This window comes from Cydia fagiglandana, chromosome 9 (genome assembly GCF_963556715.1).
Source record: "Cydia fagiglandana chromosome 9, ilCydFagi1.1, whole genome shotgun sequence".
NCBI classification, from domain to species: Eukaryota; Metazoa; Arthropoda; class Insecta; order Lepidoptera; family Tortricidae; genus Cydia; species Cydia fagiglandana.
This window is the reverse complement of record NC_085940.1, coordinates 11,422,861-11,439,539: the sequence shown is the minus strand read 5'-3', so window position 1 is coordinate 11,439,539 and position 16,679 is coordinate 11,422,861. Positions and strand designations below refer to the sequence as shown.

Here is a 16,679-nt window from a genome sequence, read left to right as displayed (position 1 = left end):
TTGCGAACTTCAATTTTCCCGGTTATAGCCCTGGCACAACCTCTCAGTGCGTAGTACACTTCGTGTTACCATATGAAAAAAAAGTTTTATACTGACTGACTCTGACTTGACACTCTTGACAGTTAAAATTCAAAATATATAAAACTGAAGAACGGACGTTACGAATTCATTGTTTCTCAAATTTAATAACTTTTGTTGCTATTTAGATATTATTAGTGTTTAAAATGTGTAGTTTATATTATAGCATTGGAATATAAGTTATTAAATTAGTATTCGTAAGCCTTCGTTGTCAACATGTATTTTGAAGTAAGCGTTAAAATATTTGTTCGTAGTGATCTCATTTTAAATAAACGTTTTATGTACTTAATTAATGTTGAATTGGTGTTCTTTTAGATCGATAACACGCCAGAACATGTTAGGAGGTCGCGGCGTACTGAAAATATTCGGAAGGAAACTCCTGATGAGGAATGCCCAAGATTGATTTTGGCTCCGTTTTCTAGGCCCCCACAAGTTGTGTTTGATAATGTTCTCATTGGGACATCATGTGAGCGGAATTTGGAAGTGTTAAACCCCATGAAACATGCCCAACAGGTATTGTGAACACGATTTATATTAATTAACTTTTTAATGCTAGTTTTGTTTGCATGTAAGTAATAATTTAATTAGATCAATGGAGACATCCACTTATAACCAGGGCCGTTTTAAACTATGCTGGGGCCCATGGGCACATAAGAATTTGGGGGCCTTTTGGAAAGTAAAGAAAGCGAATTAAACTAACATTTTTCTATTAGATAGATAGATAGATAGTATTTATTTCTGATTGAAAATTTACATGTATTCCTTAAAAATAGCAGAAATTCACAAAAAGATCGTCAAGTGTATACAAACAAAATTTAAAAAATAAAAAAAAAGAATAGTAAATTATGAATCAGTAATGTCAAAAATAAAATAGAAATCAAAATTAAAATGTTGTAAACCTTAACTAAAATCTAAAACTATTTGGTATATAATACTAGGGCTTACCTAGGTAATATAATGTCAAGTTCCATAAATAAAATGTCAAAAATCAATACAAAAATCAAAATAAAATAAAATAAAATTAAATAAAAACAATAATTCCAATTTATGTCAGGTAATTTTTTTTTTTTAATTATGATCTTCTATTTATTATGAGAAATCAAAAATACTGTTACTCTCTGTCCTTTGGCCCCTCTGAGGATGGGGGCCCTGGGCACGGGCCCCGTGTGTAACACAGTACTGCTTATAACAAAAAAAACATGTAAGAATAGAAGTTTTGTGGAACGTTTTTAAATATTTAGATCACAACAGTTACACTCACGTGAATTGTTAGTCGCTATTGGCGACATGTTTTAAGAAGTTATTGCATAAAAAAGTTTAAAAATAATTTGACTAGTTATAAGTAAATTTGTACACCTTACTCATTCCCTTACCTTATCATTCCTTTGATCAATAAACAGAGCAATTCAAGTATCATGAAAACTAGGCTTCTATCTAGTCATTGGATTCTGGGTGGCAATATTTAATTACTATTTATAAGGGAGTTCTTATATTGATAAATTAAATGATTAATATTTTTAGGGTTCCGTACCTCAAAAGGAAAAAAAAACGGAACCCTTATAGGATCACTCGTGCTTCTGTCTGTAGGCTTTTCTCCGAAACGACTGGACCACTTAAGTTGAAATTTGGTCCACATATGTAAATTTGTGACCCAAAGACGGACATGTAACGTAAACAAAAGATTTTAAACATGTGGCCAATTTTGGAGGGTAAATAAGAAAATTAATAAATAATGTTGTTCAAACTATATCATGTTACATATGAAATGAAAGTAATAGCATTATTGTTTTGCTACGAGTTAACTTCTCTTCTCTATTCTTCGCTTTTCTCTATCCTTATTTCTGTAAATTTCCTTTCCCTTTCGTCCATGGTGGTGACGTGGCCCTTTCGGCTACAACACCAATCTCTTCACAAAATAAGCAGTCACTGTGTCGACCAAACTGTGTAACTACTTTAAAAAAAATCAAATGAAAGAGCTCATTGTTAGAATCTCAAATGTATTTCTTTTATAATTTTAGAGTAAATAGAATAGTTTAGAAGTAATTCAAGAAAATAGGCAAAGGTCAATCTAGACAAGGAAAGTTTCTAAACTATCTCATGTGTCACTGACAATTTAAAATTGATTCTGATTGCTAGGTAAACCACTGAGCTCATCAGTAAATTGTTAGTACATAGTACTAGTCTTATCTTATCTTATCTTAGTACTATTAGAGTGCCATTGTGAATATCTGCAATTAAAATGTATGAAATTATGGAAAGCCTGATTTTACCAAGCATAGTAAATAATAACAGAAAGCATTAGTTAAAATTATGTTTATGTTACATAAAGTGGATAATGTATAATAAATTCAAAGTAAACAATAGTCACAAAGGGAATTAAACGAATATTTTTACTTCATTACTCAGGGAGGGAATAAAACGAATATTTTTCCTTATATGCTTCAGGAAAAAACTACTGTTATAAGGTACAATAACATCCATAAAAATATAAACATCAACAGAATAGGGTAAACTAGTACTCAACAAATTTAACTTTACTAAGGTAATGCTCATGTGACACCCCTAGAACAATCCGAATCATAGTGCCTGTTTATCATCTTGTAGACATTCTTTTGGTATCAATGAATGATTAAAATCCTAATGGCAATTAGGCATGTATTTTATGTTCATTGACAAAATTGAATGACCCCGACTCTATGAACTCATTACACTAATGAAAAGAATATACGTATTTACATGCATACAATCATTTGAAAAACATCCTAATAAATCTCATTAGAATCCTTTATTAACAAAGTTTAGTTTATTTACTTACAACAGGATTCTAAATATTAAACTAATAAAAAACATTAATGGCAAATACATATTTAAACAAAATGAAGTTCAATAGATACTTAATTATTAAAAGTACTAATTGTAGTATTTATTATAAAATAGGGAAACTTACCTCTTCTCACTAATGAGAAAATGGAATATGAGGCAGAGGACAATAACCCTCTGCTTTATACCCAATGCATTTACGTCATTTTAAAATGAATACACAGTGATTCAGTTTATTCTACATATACAACTCTACTCCGTCATACTCATATGTGACATTATTTCAAGTAAAATTGAACTTTATTGTAATTAAAATGAGAGTGATTTTTGCGTGAGATAACTGATATGAGTTTGATAAAGTAATTTGTCACCATACATACATTTCCTCATGGCCGTAGGGAATATATTACAAAACTTACAGAAAATTAACTACTGGCTGAAAGGGAAATACCTATAATAAATAAAGCAATAATATTGCTTGTATTTTTTTGCCACTAGTATTATCCTTCTAGCGGGATTAAATGTTTACATTATTCAATTTTTCAAGTGGGTATAGCTCACAGGGACTGAATAGATTAACCATATTTAGTATTAAAACAAATCAAACAAATTACGAATTTTCGAGCTAAATCAAAAAAGATTCCTCCTACGTATTGTGATCCTCCTTCTTTTCTGAAGTTGGTTATAAAAGATACAACTAAGTAACTAATGTTATTTCCTTCATTAAGCCTAGTAGTAAAGCATATGTGACGTCCCACGGTCAAAGGTACCTTATGGCGGGTATGGAGTTATGCATACCCCAGTAATCTACAATAAATAAGCTATCGATAACACAAAAGATCAACCTCCTAAGTTGCGTAGTTACAGAGATATGATTTTTTGAAAATAATGTTGTGAAATGAGCAACTTTACGATAGAGAAGTTTTAAGTTTAGCCGCTATAAAAACTATGTTCCTGAAGTAAGTTACATAGTTGACTACAAATAATAATACCTTATATATCTGAGATTAAGAAAATGTTGCGACTTGTTCTGTAATGCAAATAGAAACCTTTGATATCGACTGATTTATGTGTATACTAACCAATCTCTTGAAAATAAAGTTTTATTTCATTTTCACGATTGATTGCAATGAGCTCTCAAGATTTAAATTTTATCTATTAAAAAACGACACTGAGAGACAGTTTAAGCAAAAAACAACACCGATTTAGAGGTGAAAATGTATTTTCTGACTATTTCATATAAAATCAGAAAATTGAATATTTTTACTTTTAATGTGACACACAATCAATTTTTCTGAGCACATATGAAAGAAATTCTGTCATTCAAATGAAATAAATCCTAAAACCCCAACTAAATACTATATTTAACCCCTTATGCCACTTTAAACTTACATAACGATAACAGTATTTGCTCCATACATTTACGAAAAGGTACCTTATGGAAATAAATCTAATAATACATCACTACAAAACATCAATCACATTGAAGTTTATCTTTTATGAATAGAAACTATTAATTTACATTAAACTGCCACAAATTTAATTAGTTCTTTGTCATAATAATCTTAAAAAAGACCAATAATTTGTATGTAATGAAAAGGTACCTTGTGGTTAAGTTACATGATGAGGCATGATGATGATGGAACAGTTAGGATAAACTAATAATATTTTGGGGTATAGTCTGTGCGGAAAGAGAAGAGTCGTGGAATGTATTGAGTCCCATACATTCTACGACTCTTCTCTTTCCGCACAGACTCTAAAGATGGTATAAATCGTCTATTTCTTATCAATAATATATTTTGGTTGCCATTGAAGACAAGCGGCATTGAGGTTCAATGACCTCAGATATTCCATAAGGTAATGCGTCGGGTATTGGCATTTTTCAGCAAACCAATGGCTGATTTATTGCATGCGACCAAACCAAATGAAGATTATTCTAGTTAAGAAGGACTTGACGAGAGTAACTTTGGTATAATAGCAGGCTACTTGGATTTGTAATGTCGGTCGATGTACGGTTATAATATTTGCTAGGCGCCCCAACCAGAACTGAAATTATCAAATTAGTTTTGCAGAATGCTAATACAGTTCTGTACCAAACTTCTTTTCCCGTATTGACTAGTTTTTTTGGGAATTTTCAACCTTTTTTCCATAAGGTACCTTTTTACTAAACTTTGAGACGACATTACTAGGCTTATAACGAACTTATAACAAAAATAAAAACAGGTAAACAAACGTTGCGCATTAAGGTTTGAGATCACACAATAAAAAAAAATTGAGCATTTTTTCACCTCTTTACAAAACATTTCATAACTCCGAAACTAGAAACCCTCATAAGGTACCTTTTCCCGTGGAACGTCACATATTGTTTCTTGAAAAACTGGAGGTAGCGCTATGAAACCGTCGCCATTATATCTTGCCCCTTTCGCTAGTCCTATCCAGGCTATAAAAAAAAAACCAGCCAAGTGCAAATCGGACTCGCGTTTCTGGAATTCCTTACATAAGTCCGACTCACGCTTGACTGCACATTTCTAATAGGTTTTCCTGTCATCTGTAGGTAAAGAACTTATTTGTGTATTTTTGGCCAATAGGGCACTTTTTACACGTCAAGATGCATTTACAATTTAAATACAAGCAATAGATATAACATTTGATATCAACGCTTTTTGTTCAAGGTAACCCTCGCTCGCAGCCTGCCGCAAGGGCTGCAGATCCACCTGCCCGGAGACTGGCTGGAACTGGAGCCAGAGACCTGCTACTGCCTGACCATGTCATGGAGCCCTACGCAGCCCACGGCGCTGCGCGAGACCATCCACTTCACCAACGAGAAGAGGGGCCGATATGAAGTTATTGTGGTCTTGAAATCTGCCATGGTAAGGAAATTTTAAAATTATGTTGCGATTCCACCGGAGATTAGATAGATTGTAGATTAGACATGCTACTGCCTGACCATGTTAGTTTAAAAAAAACTAAAATTAAAAAAAAATCATAACTCGAAAACTACGAAAAATCGGCTAACATACATGGGGTACGTATATTCTGATAGCCCACGACGTGAGGAATCTAAAAAAAATTATTGAACGTCAAGGTTTGGACCACCCTGTATGTATTTTACTTAATCACAACATAATTTTTGCTTAGTCCAATTTAAACTGTAGGTGAATAATTGCATAAATATTATACGGTCGATCGTGTGTCAAAATATACCTACTTACACCTAATATTAAAAGTTGCCTAATCAAAATATTTTTTTTTAAATAAATCACGGAATTTTATTTGGTTTCAGAATATCAAAGGCAAAAACAAGTCAAAGAGTTTCAGAGTATCTCCTGGGAAAAAGGAGAAAAAGCCATTAAAGAGATCCCCAATAGCTATCCAGAAAAGGAAACCTGAGGCCATTGTCCACGCTGTGAAAAGAGCCGCGCAAGTGGTCCAGCCAAGTCAGTACAAAAAACTTAAAACATACAATAAAGAAAACATATCGGGAATTCATGAGTACACTGCGGATTCGCAACTCGGCCGATGCCCATTTGATTCATTCAACAGTGTCGATATCCATTTCAATACTTCAGAAATATTTTCAACCATGAAAAAGGAAATGATGCAGCAAACCTATAACGCGTCCGGTTACATGAACGTTACGAAAGAAGCGCCAGTGCCGAGCAATGTACTGAAACCCGTGAACAGACAGTTGAGCCCCGGCGGCGATATTTTCGACAAACTTTCTTTCACACCTCTAAAGACACTTACAAAGAGTGAAAGATTGGAGCAAGGGCCTAAAATTATACTCAGCATGAACTCTGATTGCGAGGAAGACAGCTTAGACAATAAAGAGAACGATGAAAACGCAGGACCTCATTCTATAATGTTCGTAACGTCGTCTCAACCAACCAATAAATGGTTGACTGCTAACCAACATCAGCGCCCGAACCATTATTTGGAAACCGCCACTGCCATAGATAAAAAAATCCCGAACACTTCATCGCCTAAAGAACTGCACAGCCCAAACTTTTCTATCAACACAGAGTTTTCTAGAATCAGTGATCTCTCGTTCTGCCCTCAACGATTTTCCACTGAGAGGAAGTTACTCCCTAAAATTAACAACGATACCCACGACATTATCGAGGACTTTGATAAACTGAGCTCCGACACGTTCACTAAAGAATCTCCCAACGCGGCGCTAGATTATCCTGTGTTCTATATGAAGGACCAAAACCCGACTAAATGTAGACAGTCACTCTTCAGAGAGTATAACCAACGAAGAGAATGGGATAAAAACCCGAGCTACCCACAAAAGTTCGAAACTAACGTATGGAGAAATGAGCCTAGAAAGTTCGAAACTAATGTGTGGAGAAGTGAAGCTAGAGCTTATACCAAAACGCAATCGCCGCCTCGCTCGATCACTCCTCCTCTTCAATCAATTCCTGAAGAGAGTCAAAATCATTACTCCGACACCCAAATTCTTGATAAAACCGATAAACAAATGACCACGTTTACAGTGAACAGAACATTCAATGCCACTCGCGATAGAGACTCTGTATCCTCAGCGAGACAAAGTTGTTGGTCCAAGAAAGACGTGAGAGCTGACCCGACGCTTTGGAAAGTGCCAGTTTCGCAACCAGAGAGAAGAACTAAAACCGGTCGGCCGTCGGTCTCTCGCCCTTCTTTAAGCAAACCCGCTAACACAACTTTTGACAAAAGTATTAATCAAAATATATCACAGAATCTCATTGGGAATGTATATTCTCAGTCACTTACAGTGGACCCCTTCTTATCGTCAACTTATTTCTACGATGAGGAAGCGGTGTCCAAGTTCGAGACAGAGTTCAAACGGTGGCTGAATTACATCTTAACTCCTCCCGCCGATCTCGACTGCAACGTCGAGCAGAAGATCGATGTAGGCAAAGCGTGGATCGAGAATAGGAACAAGGAAGTGCCGCTCGCACCAACAAAAGAACAAGTCTCGAGCGCTTACCACAATAGCCACAGATTGGATAGCCTTAGAAGAGCTGCAAAAGCTTTACTATTAAGCCCTGAAATATGTCAAGTCTTCCAGAAACTAACCGCGCAAATCGAGAAAAAGCTTATAGTGATCAGGGCTGACCGCAATCTTCATCTAGATGTGGGCTTACAGAAAACTATAATGGAGCTGCTATTGTGCTACAATCCTCTGTGGCTTCGTATTGGGCTCGAAGCTCTCTATTGCCTGGTCTTGCCTCTGAAATCCAACAGTGACATTGATGGTCTGACGACTTTCATCATTCAAAGGATGTTCAAGAATCCATTCCTCAAAAATAAGCATTCAAAAGCTTCGGCGCCGAATAAGCTGCTACCAGCTTACATGGAAGCCATCAAGAAATTCACGCTAAAGAAGTTCCTCATGCTGGTTTATTTCTTGGACCAAGCCAAGCAGAGGAAGCTGATATCTCACGACCCTTGCCTGTTCCGCCGCAACGCTATTTGCAAAGAGAGCAGAGAGATCGTAATAAGATTCACGCGCGATATGATCGCCGGCATCGGCGACATAACGAGGCACCTTCGACCGCTCGGCTACGTGGTGTGTCACAAGCAAACGTATCTGGACGAATACTTATACGCCGTCCACAACATAGCGGTCGACATCAGAGACGGCGTGCGCTTGACCAAGGTCATGGAAATAATCCTGATGAAGAATGGCCTGTTGAACCAACTGAGAACGCCCCCAATTTCCAGACTGCAGAAAATACACAACGTCCAGGTGGCATTAAACGCACTCAAAGACGCGAATTTCGTGATTGTCGGTGAGATCACCGCAACTGACATCGCCGACGGTCACAGGGAGAAAACAATGTCGCTCCTCTGGCAGCTGATACACGTGTTCCGAGCCCCGCTGTTTGAGTCCGCCGCAAACGTGATCCAAACCTGGTGGAAGAAGAAGTACAAGGTTATCGTGGAGAAGAGGATGGCGGAGGAACGCGAGCGGCAGCGGCTGGACAACGCGGCGCGCACCATCCAGTGCTGGTGGCAACGGATCCAGTACAACCGTCTTGTCGAAAAACAAATGCAACTATACACGACTTCCACAGTCATCATCCAGAAATACTGCCGGCGTTGGCTGTGCCGCACTCGCCTGCTCAAACTCAAGACTAGCGTGTTGAGGATCGAAGAGTGGTACAGAGGCATCAAAATGATGAATGAAGCTAAAGAGATCCTTCAGAAATTAAGATCGGAAAGGGAGGAGTTGAGAACGAAATCTGCCATTGAAATCCAACGCAAATTTAGACGCTGGTTATGCGTCACTAAGTATCAGAAGACTTTAAAGAACATCATCCTCATACAGAGCTTGGTGCGTCGCTATCTTGCTCGAAAACAATACTTGCAGACGAGAAAAGCAGTTATACTCATCCAACATAGATATAGAAGTAAATTGCTGATGAAAGAGGAGATGAAGAAACTGGCCGTGCAAAAGTATTGTGCTATAGTTATACAAAAACAGTATAGAATGATAAGACAGCAAAGGATCTATAAGAAGCTGAAGTTCGCTGTTCAAACTACCGAGAAATACTATAAAGCGATGACACAAATGAGGCAAGAGCGTGATCAATATTTACGACTGAAGAATGCCGCAATAAAAGCCCAAGCTATGTGCAGAGGTCGATTAGATCGCCGAGAGTTTAAAAGACAGATGTCTTTATTAGTAACTCTACAAAGAAGAATCAGAGCACACCAGCTAATGAAAAAAGAAAAATCTCAATTTGCGAATATCAAAAAGGCTGCATGTCTTATACAGCAACGCTTCAGGTCTTATCTAATTATGAAGGAAATAAGACAGGTTTACATAACTCAGCGTCAGTCAACAATTACGATACAGAGGCATTTCCGAGCGTATGTACTGGGAAAAGCCGAAAGAAATGCTTATTTGAAGATGAAGTCTGCCACTATAGTATTACAAAGACGTTATAGGAGTCTTCTTTTGATGAGAGAGGAGAAGGCTGCCTTCATGAAATTAAAGACTTCTGCGATATGCATACAGAGGCATTACCGAGCCTTGCTGGAGATGAGAAAATGCAAAGCATGCTATCAAAAGCTTCACGCGGCAACTGTCTCAATCCAGCGAAAATACAGAGCAAGATTGCAAATGAAAAAAGATAAATCAAAATTCTTAAAACTGAAAGTAGCCAGTATAATAATCCAGAATCGTTACAGAGCTCTAGTTGTTGGAAGACAACAGCGGAACCAATTCCAGAAGGAGAAGATGGCTGCGATTAAATTACAAAATTGGTTTAGAAATTGCAGAAAGGGCAAAGAAATACAACAGCAGTATCAGCAGTCGAAACAGGCTTGCCTAACTATTCAGAGAATTTACCGAGCGTATGTTTTGGGCAAAAAGCAGAGAATAGAATATCTTAGAATAAAGACTGCCACTGTTCGCATTCAGAACTATTATAGATCTTACGTAGAAATGAAAACTGTAAGGGAACAATTCATAAAGCTAAAGGCTTCAACTGTTACCATTCAAAGATTTTACAGAGGCCACTTAGAAACTAAAAAGCAAAGAGAAGACTATCTTCGTAGAAGAGAAGCAGCTATTGTGATTCAAGATTGCTACAGAAGATACAAACTGACTGTTACAACACGACAACAGTACTGTGCCTTGAGAAAGAGTGCAATCTGTGTACAGAGACTGTATAGAAGCCTTTTGACTATGAGAAAGGTACAAAGTGAATATGAAAGTCTTAAAAAATCAGTAATCGTCGTACAACAGAAGTATAGAGCTCTGATTAGCATGAGGAAAGAACGCACAGCATATTTGAATTTAAAATCCGCTGCACAAGTTTTACAAACAAGGTATAGAGCACAAGTAGCAATGAAGTCTGAGCAACATAGATATGCTTCAATGTTGAAAGCTACCATTTGTATTCAGAGGTTCTATAAGGCGCGTTTGGAGGGAAGAGGACAAAGAAATCAATATTTACGATTAAGACAAGCAGTTATTTTAATTCAACAAAAATACAAGGCATTGCTTGCCATGAGGAATTGCAGGACCTGCTATTTACAGACAAAATCTGCTGCTGTATGTATACAGAGGAGATATAGATCACGTTGCCTGATGTTGCAAGAGAAAGCCACATTTAGAAGAACCTTGTCCGCCTGTGTAACCATTCAAAGATACTTCAAAGCTTATATTGCAGGCAAAAAACAAAGGTTGACATACGAAACACAAAAAGCGGCGGCTATTCTTTTACAAAGACGTTACAGAAGCATTAGAGAAACTAGAGAAGTCCGAACTCAGTATTTGCGTTTGAAACAAGTTGTAATCACAGTCCAAAGGAGATTCAGAGCCAACTTGGCTGCCCGAGGCGTTAGGCAAGAATTTTTAAGAGTTAGGCAGAGTGCCACCAAAATCCAATCGACATTCCGAATGTATTCTGCCCGCAAGAAATGGTTGGTAATGAAGAACGCCGCTGTGACAATTCAAAGGTTTTACAAGTCTTATAGACATGCGAGAAACACGAGGGAGCAATATCTTCGCATCAGATCGATTATTATTAAGTTACAGGCTCTCGCTAAACGAGTTATTGTAAGAAAGCGTTATTTAGACCATTTACAACGGATACTCAAGCAACGTAGAGAAGCGGCGGCCATATGCATACAAAGCAATTTTAGACGGTACTTGGTACAATCTCGGTATCTAAACTATAGAAAACATGTAACATACATACAAAGGCTGTGGCGAGGAAAGCTTCTGACAAGACAGATGCAGTCTGAATTTGTCCAGAAGAGGATCTTTATCACTAAGCTGCAAGCAGTAATCAGGGGATACTTGGTTAGGAAACAAGTATCCTTGATGAAAGAAAACTTGCTCAGGATTCGACAGGAACAGAGGCAGCACTGGGCAGCATGTAAAATCCAGGTTAGCACAATTACTATTTGATTAAAATTCGAATTCAAGTTTTTGATAATAGAATGGTAATTGTGGATCAAAACTAGCGCGCGTAAACTGAAATAGATGTCCTATACGACAGAAAAAGTGACCAAGGCCTGCAGTGCCCAGGGCTGGAAGCCTATTGCTTAAGTTGCCGTACTCATTTTTTCTTTAGTAAGCGACACGGTTTATAATTTGTAAAATCGTGTTTATAGTTGAAATAACACAAATCAAAATACTACTTATAAAAAGCACTCATAAACCTTTAAAATCTATCGTCACGCTAACCCTCTGCCATAGACTCAAAGATCTTTGCCAAACCATGAGCGTCGCTAGCTTCTCTTCTTGCAGATTGACCATTTCAATCTGGACTTTTCTATCTTTTTTAAAGTATAGCCAGTAGCAATAGCCTAAAGAAACTATACTCATCCCTTTTATTTTTGCCTGTGACTCTAGCCAACCATGGTAATATACCCAATGTGTGAATGTCACGCCCTCGCCAGACAAAGAATGAAGGACTTTGGAGCAGGATATCTGGAACCAAAGGACTTTAAAACGCTACCCATGAGCTCCATCATCCGACACATGGATATGGTGGGAAAAGCTCTTGAGTAGTTGACGGATCTTCTCTAGAGGGTCTAGAGGGGGGCGGGGTTAGAGGGGGAGGGTCTAGAGGGTAGAGGGGGAGGGGGACGAAAGATCCCCGGCCCGGCAAGGGCCCTCGAAAACAATAAGATAGATGGTAATATATTGTTTGTGTCAGGCGGTATTCCGCGGGCACTTGGTCCGCTCCCGCTCGGCGCTGCACAACCCGCGCGTGGCGGCGCTGCGCCGGCGCTGGCGCGAGGGCGCGCTGCGCTCCACTCAGGACACGCTGGAGGAGCGCTACGACCAGGCCATGGAGGTGCTCAACAACTTCGCCGACATGGAGTCCGTCATCATTGCCTTCCGGTCTCTCGGTCAGTTCGTTGTACAAACAGCAACACGGTACATCGGTGGACCTTATTACAAAAGGCATAAGGTTCACCTATATACAGTTAACAGTGTGGGTATTATGTAGTAAAAGCTACGTTACTATAGTTCGTTGTTTTAGCATTAGAAATAAGGTAAACAATCTTGATGTGTCTTTTAATTGAAAAACACGTTTAAACATAAGTTACGGCAAATATGTAACAATTATGAATCTAATACGAGCATTTTTATTCTTCTGTTTTCATTAGTAATAGTTACTGATTTTAAAAAAGCGTTGTTCAATTAAAAGACATGTCAAGATTGCTTACCTTCTTGAAAGTTCTTTCTAATGCTAAAAAAACGAACTATATAATATGTGGGTCGTGATGAGCGAGGTGCTAATGCGCCGCGTCCCGCGCGCATCGCACTGTTGATTCAAGCCGCCATTCTGCAGCCGATTTTTGTCCTAAGTACGAAATCTTTTTCACTTCTGCAACTCAAACAAGAGTATAGGTTTTTTTTTTAATTTGCGTAAATTGTGAAGTATTATTGGAAGTCTTTTCTTTCATATTGTATCTTTTCCTTCTAATATGTGTTCACTGCTGAGGTGAAAAACTGTATGTGCCACATGAGACCACATGTTTTTTTTTGCAATTCATGTAAAACTAGGAAGCGCTACACTTCGCTAAAATTTTTGCTTGCCCGGGATTCGAAATCGGCACTTGCAGCAAAAACTAATTTTGAATAAACACAGATGTAGTGCGTAATGGTTTTCCTTCAAATTTTCTCGGAAACGTTCTTATTTGTCATGCTACTTTAGTCAACCTCGGTACTTTTTGTATCGAGACTGACTGAAATAGCAAGACACATTCGTAATTATGCACAACATCTGTAACTATTTTGAAAGTTAATAACATAATAAAGACACTTATAAATAAAAAATTCGACCTAAGTCGTAGTCGCTCGGTAAGGTGCCCTGAAGGCTGGCCGCATTGCTCCGCTGGATGGCAATGCTGATCCATAAAAATAATGTCACCAGAGCCTCTATGAGGCGCTATGACAGCTCCTCATAGAGGTGACTCACAGACCTTTTGCAAGTACTCTATAAACCTGTTTTTGCCTCCCACAGAACTCCTAACTGAAGTGTTCCCGATGATGTACAACGAGACCGCCCCGAAGGTGGTACGGAGCGTGTACAACTACATGGCCGTCATGAACCGCTCCATCTCCAGCGTGGAGGTGCTCAAGTCCGCCGCCTCCGTGCTCGCCAACCTCACGCGGTATCGCGTCACGGGGCCCAAGATCTACGCGGTAATACTGCATTCATTCATCAGTTGGATGGTGTTTAGCCATAATGTGTCAACCCACATTAATTACGCAAAAAAAATCGCTTATCTTTGACATTTTATTGCACAATGAATGTGGATTGACACATTTTTGCTAAACACCATCCAGTTGTACTACAAGGTCTGAAAAATCGCTAAAGTGACCATTTATATACCAGATGCCCTGACATTCGGTTTAGCCTTTTGAACGCCAAGAACACCTAAAGGTGTCGTTACTAGTCGTGCCCACAGCGCCAAGGACAAGTACAGGTGTTATGTGGCGGACGCTGCGCTGTCAAAGTAACCTTCACACTTTCGAGTAAGGTTTACATTAGCTCCCTTGCGCCCGGGACCTTGGCGTTTGGAGTGTTGTTTGTGTTTATGACATAAAGCGTTCAAAGGGTTAAAAATGAACCTTTTCTATTAGAGGCATAAAACGTACTTATCTGTAATAAGAGATTATTTTATTCCAGCGTGAACACATACCTCCTCTTCTGAAGTACATGTGGCGCTTCAGCACCAGCGAGGTTCAGTTGTTCCTCATCCTGTCCACTTACCTGTGGCTGTACTCCAAATACGATGGCGTAAGAGAGGTAAAACATACTTACTTTAAACGTAAATAGAATGTGTCATAGTATTCTGTGTTGTGAAAAAGTATCATTTTATGTGCCATGGCATAAGGAATTAGGAAAGCCAACCTTTTTATCTTTCACCGTCAAATAAGTCAACTAACGCGCATTTCAGGTTTACGATGACGCGCTGCGCACGATAGGCGTGGCGTTCAAAGTAATTACAAGTTTAAATCGACACATTGCTAAAATCAGATATAAAAGAAAAACTGACTACGTAGGAAACATGCCTTAACCTAGCCCTTGACGGCCCCCGACCCCGCGGCAGACCAAAAAAGCGATGGCTCGATGTCGTGAAAGCAGATATGAGCGTGAACGGGCTCACACGAGACGACGCCCAGGATCGCGCAAAGTGGAGGAAAGCGGACCCTGGCAAAGGCCGGGATAACGCTAGGTAGAAGAAGAAGAAAAGAAAAAGTTATAATGCGTCGGCTTAAGTCGCAAACCTCGTAACTCCATTTCAAGGAAATTAGTAATTGCTACCTTGGACAACAATATTTAAACTCCCCCGGAGGAGTTCCGAGGTTTGCGACTTAAGCCGACGATTATGACATGATAAAATATTTTGGACTTGAAAAAATATTTTAATTTCCAGGACCTCACAGAGTACCTGCACACACCAGAGAACCACAAAATGATGGAGTCCATCAAGCGCAACGTGGACCGTGTGAAGCGAATGACGAACAACGCCACCAAGCACAAACCCATCACGCCCGCGAAGTTCAACCCCTCCGCGAGCTTCTCCCACCACCCCATCCTGCCGGCGCTCGAGCCCGACTACGGCATCGCCAGGGTTGACCATCACCGGTACTTCGTCGACACTCAACAAGCCATACATTGCCTCTTCCGTACATATAAGCTTTAATCTGTATTAGAAATAATTATGACATTTAATCCTCGTAAGGCCCAATGTACAGTCGCCATCAGTTATATCGAAGCGGCCAGGGTGCTCACAAATATCTGAACACGCCTCTATTGTCAAGGCATTAGAGTGCTTGTTCAGATATTGCGAACACTTTGACCGCTCAGATATATCTGATGGCGACTGTACTCTCTATTTCAATCTAATTCAAACCTTTCAAAAACTACATAAGGTAGCATTTATTGTTTCATTGTGTTCTAAAACAAATTAAAGTCACCCTAATCTACCATATAACAAGGTTCAAATTAAAAATAGGGAAACTGTATGGTGGGCCTTACGAGGTTATGTATGACGCAACAAACGGACTGTTATTTTTAATGATTATGTTTAATGGATTATGTTTGTGGCTTTGTGCTTGGGTTTATTGCTTTAATATTGTTTTGTGTTAATGTTTAGCTATTAATATATTATTATAACATGAATTTTGTAATAAACTGTGCATAAGGATGTTTTTTTTTCATTCACCCTATAGTCTTGCAAACCAAATTTGCCCGTGACTAAGAATAACGAAAAGTATACTCATCTCTTTCTTTTGTGTGCTAGTACTAGCAATAGACAAAGAGTATGATTCTGTCTGTATGTTTGAAACGAGACAGTCCCTGGCTAAACTATAATATTATTATAATTATAATATCATACCTACACTTCCGACTTTGCTTATTTCATCAAATAAAACATTTTAAAACCTCTAACGCCATTAAACGAATGAACCGATTTTGATAAAACATGTCTACGAACCTACACTAGAAAACCTTTCAATTAAAGTAACCGCATCCAAATTAGTTCACCCGTTTAAAAGCTACGGCGCAACATACACAGCGATCAAACTTATAACTTTAGCGTCGGCGGTACAAACTGGGTGTGTAGCTACTTGAACATGTACAGAGAAAGTAGCTATCCATACTTCTTAGTTTGTGACCAGCTCGAGCAACACAGATACTTGGCTCACATCAAGCTCACATACTCAAACCGTATCTACTCCTGCACAAGAACATTTATCTACTCCAATGATGTGCACCGTGTGCAATAATTTAATTGTACGGAACGCATTT

The 16,679-nt window shown here is 38.5% G+C and overlaps 1 protein-coding gene across 1 annotated transcript; it reads left to right on the top strand.

Annotated features, from left to right (window-relative positions):
* Window positions 1-53: 53 nt before the first annotated feature.
* Window positions 54-15,573, top strand: LOC134667369 (protein abnormal spindle). The gene is made up of 8 exons (XM_063524751.1): window positions 54-306; window positions 394-591; window positions 5,571-5,768; window positions 6,182-11,788; window positions 12,564-12,759; window positions 13,881-14,062; window positions 14,550-14,669; window positions 15,301-15,573. The coding sequence occupies exons 1-8, from the start codon at window positions 295-297 to the stop codon at window positions 15,568-15,570; spliced, it is 6,783 nt and encodes a 2,260-aa protein (XP_063380821.1). The 5' UTR covers window positions 54-294; the 3' UTR covers window positions 15,571-15,573.
* Window positions 15,574-16,679: the final 1,106 nt, after the last annotated feature.

Coding starts and splice junctions, on each gene's coding strand:
- LOC134667369 (XM_063524751.1), top strand. Junction 592..5,570: donor CCATGAAACATGCCCAACAG/GTATTGTGAACA, acceptor TTTTTGTTCAAG/GTAACCCTCGCTCGCAGCCT. Junction 14,063..14,549: donor CGGGGCCCAAGATCTACGCG/GTAATACTGCAT, acceptor ATTTTATTCCAG/CGTGAACACATACCTCCTCT.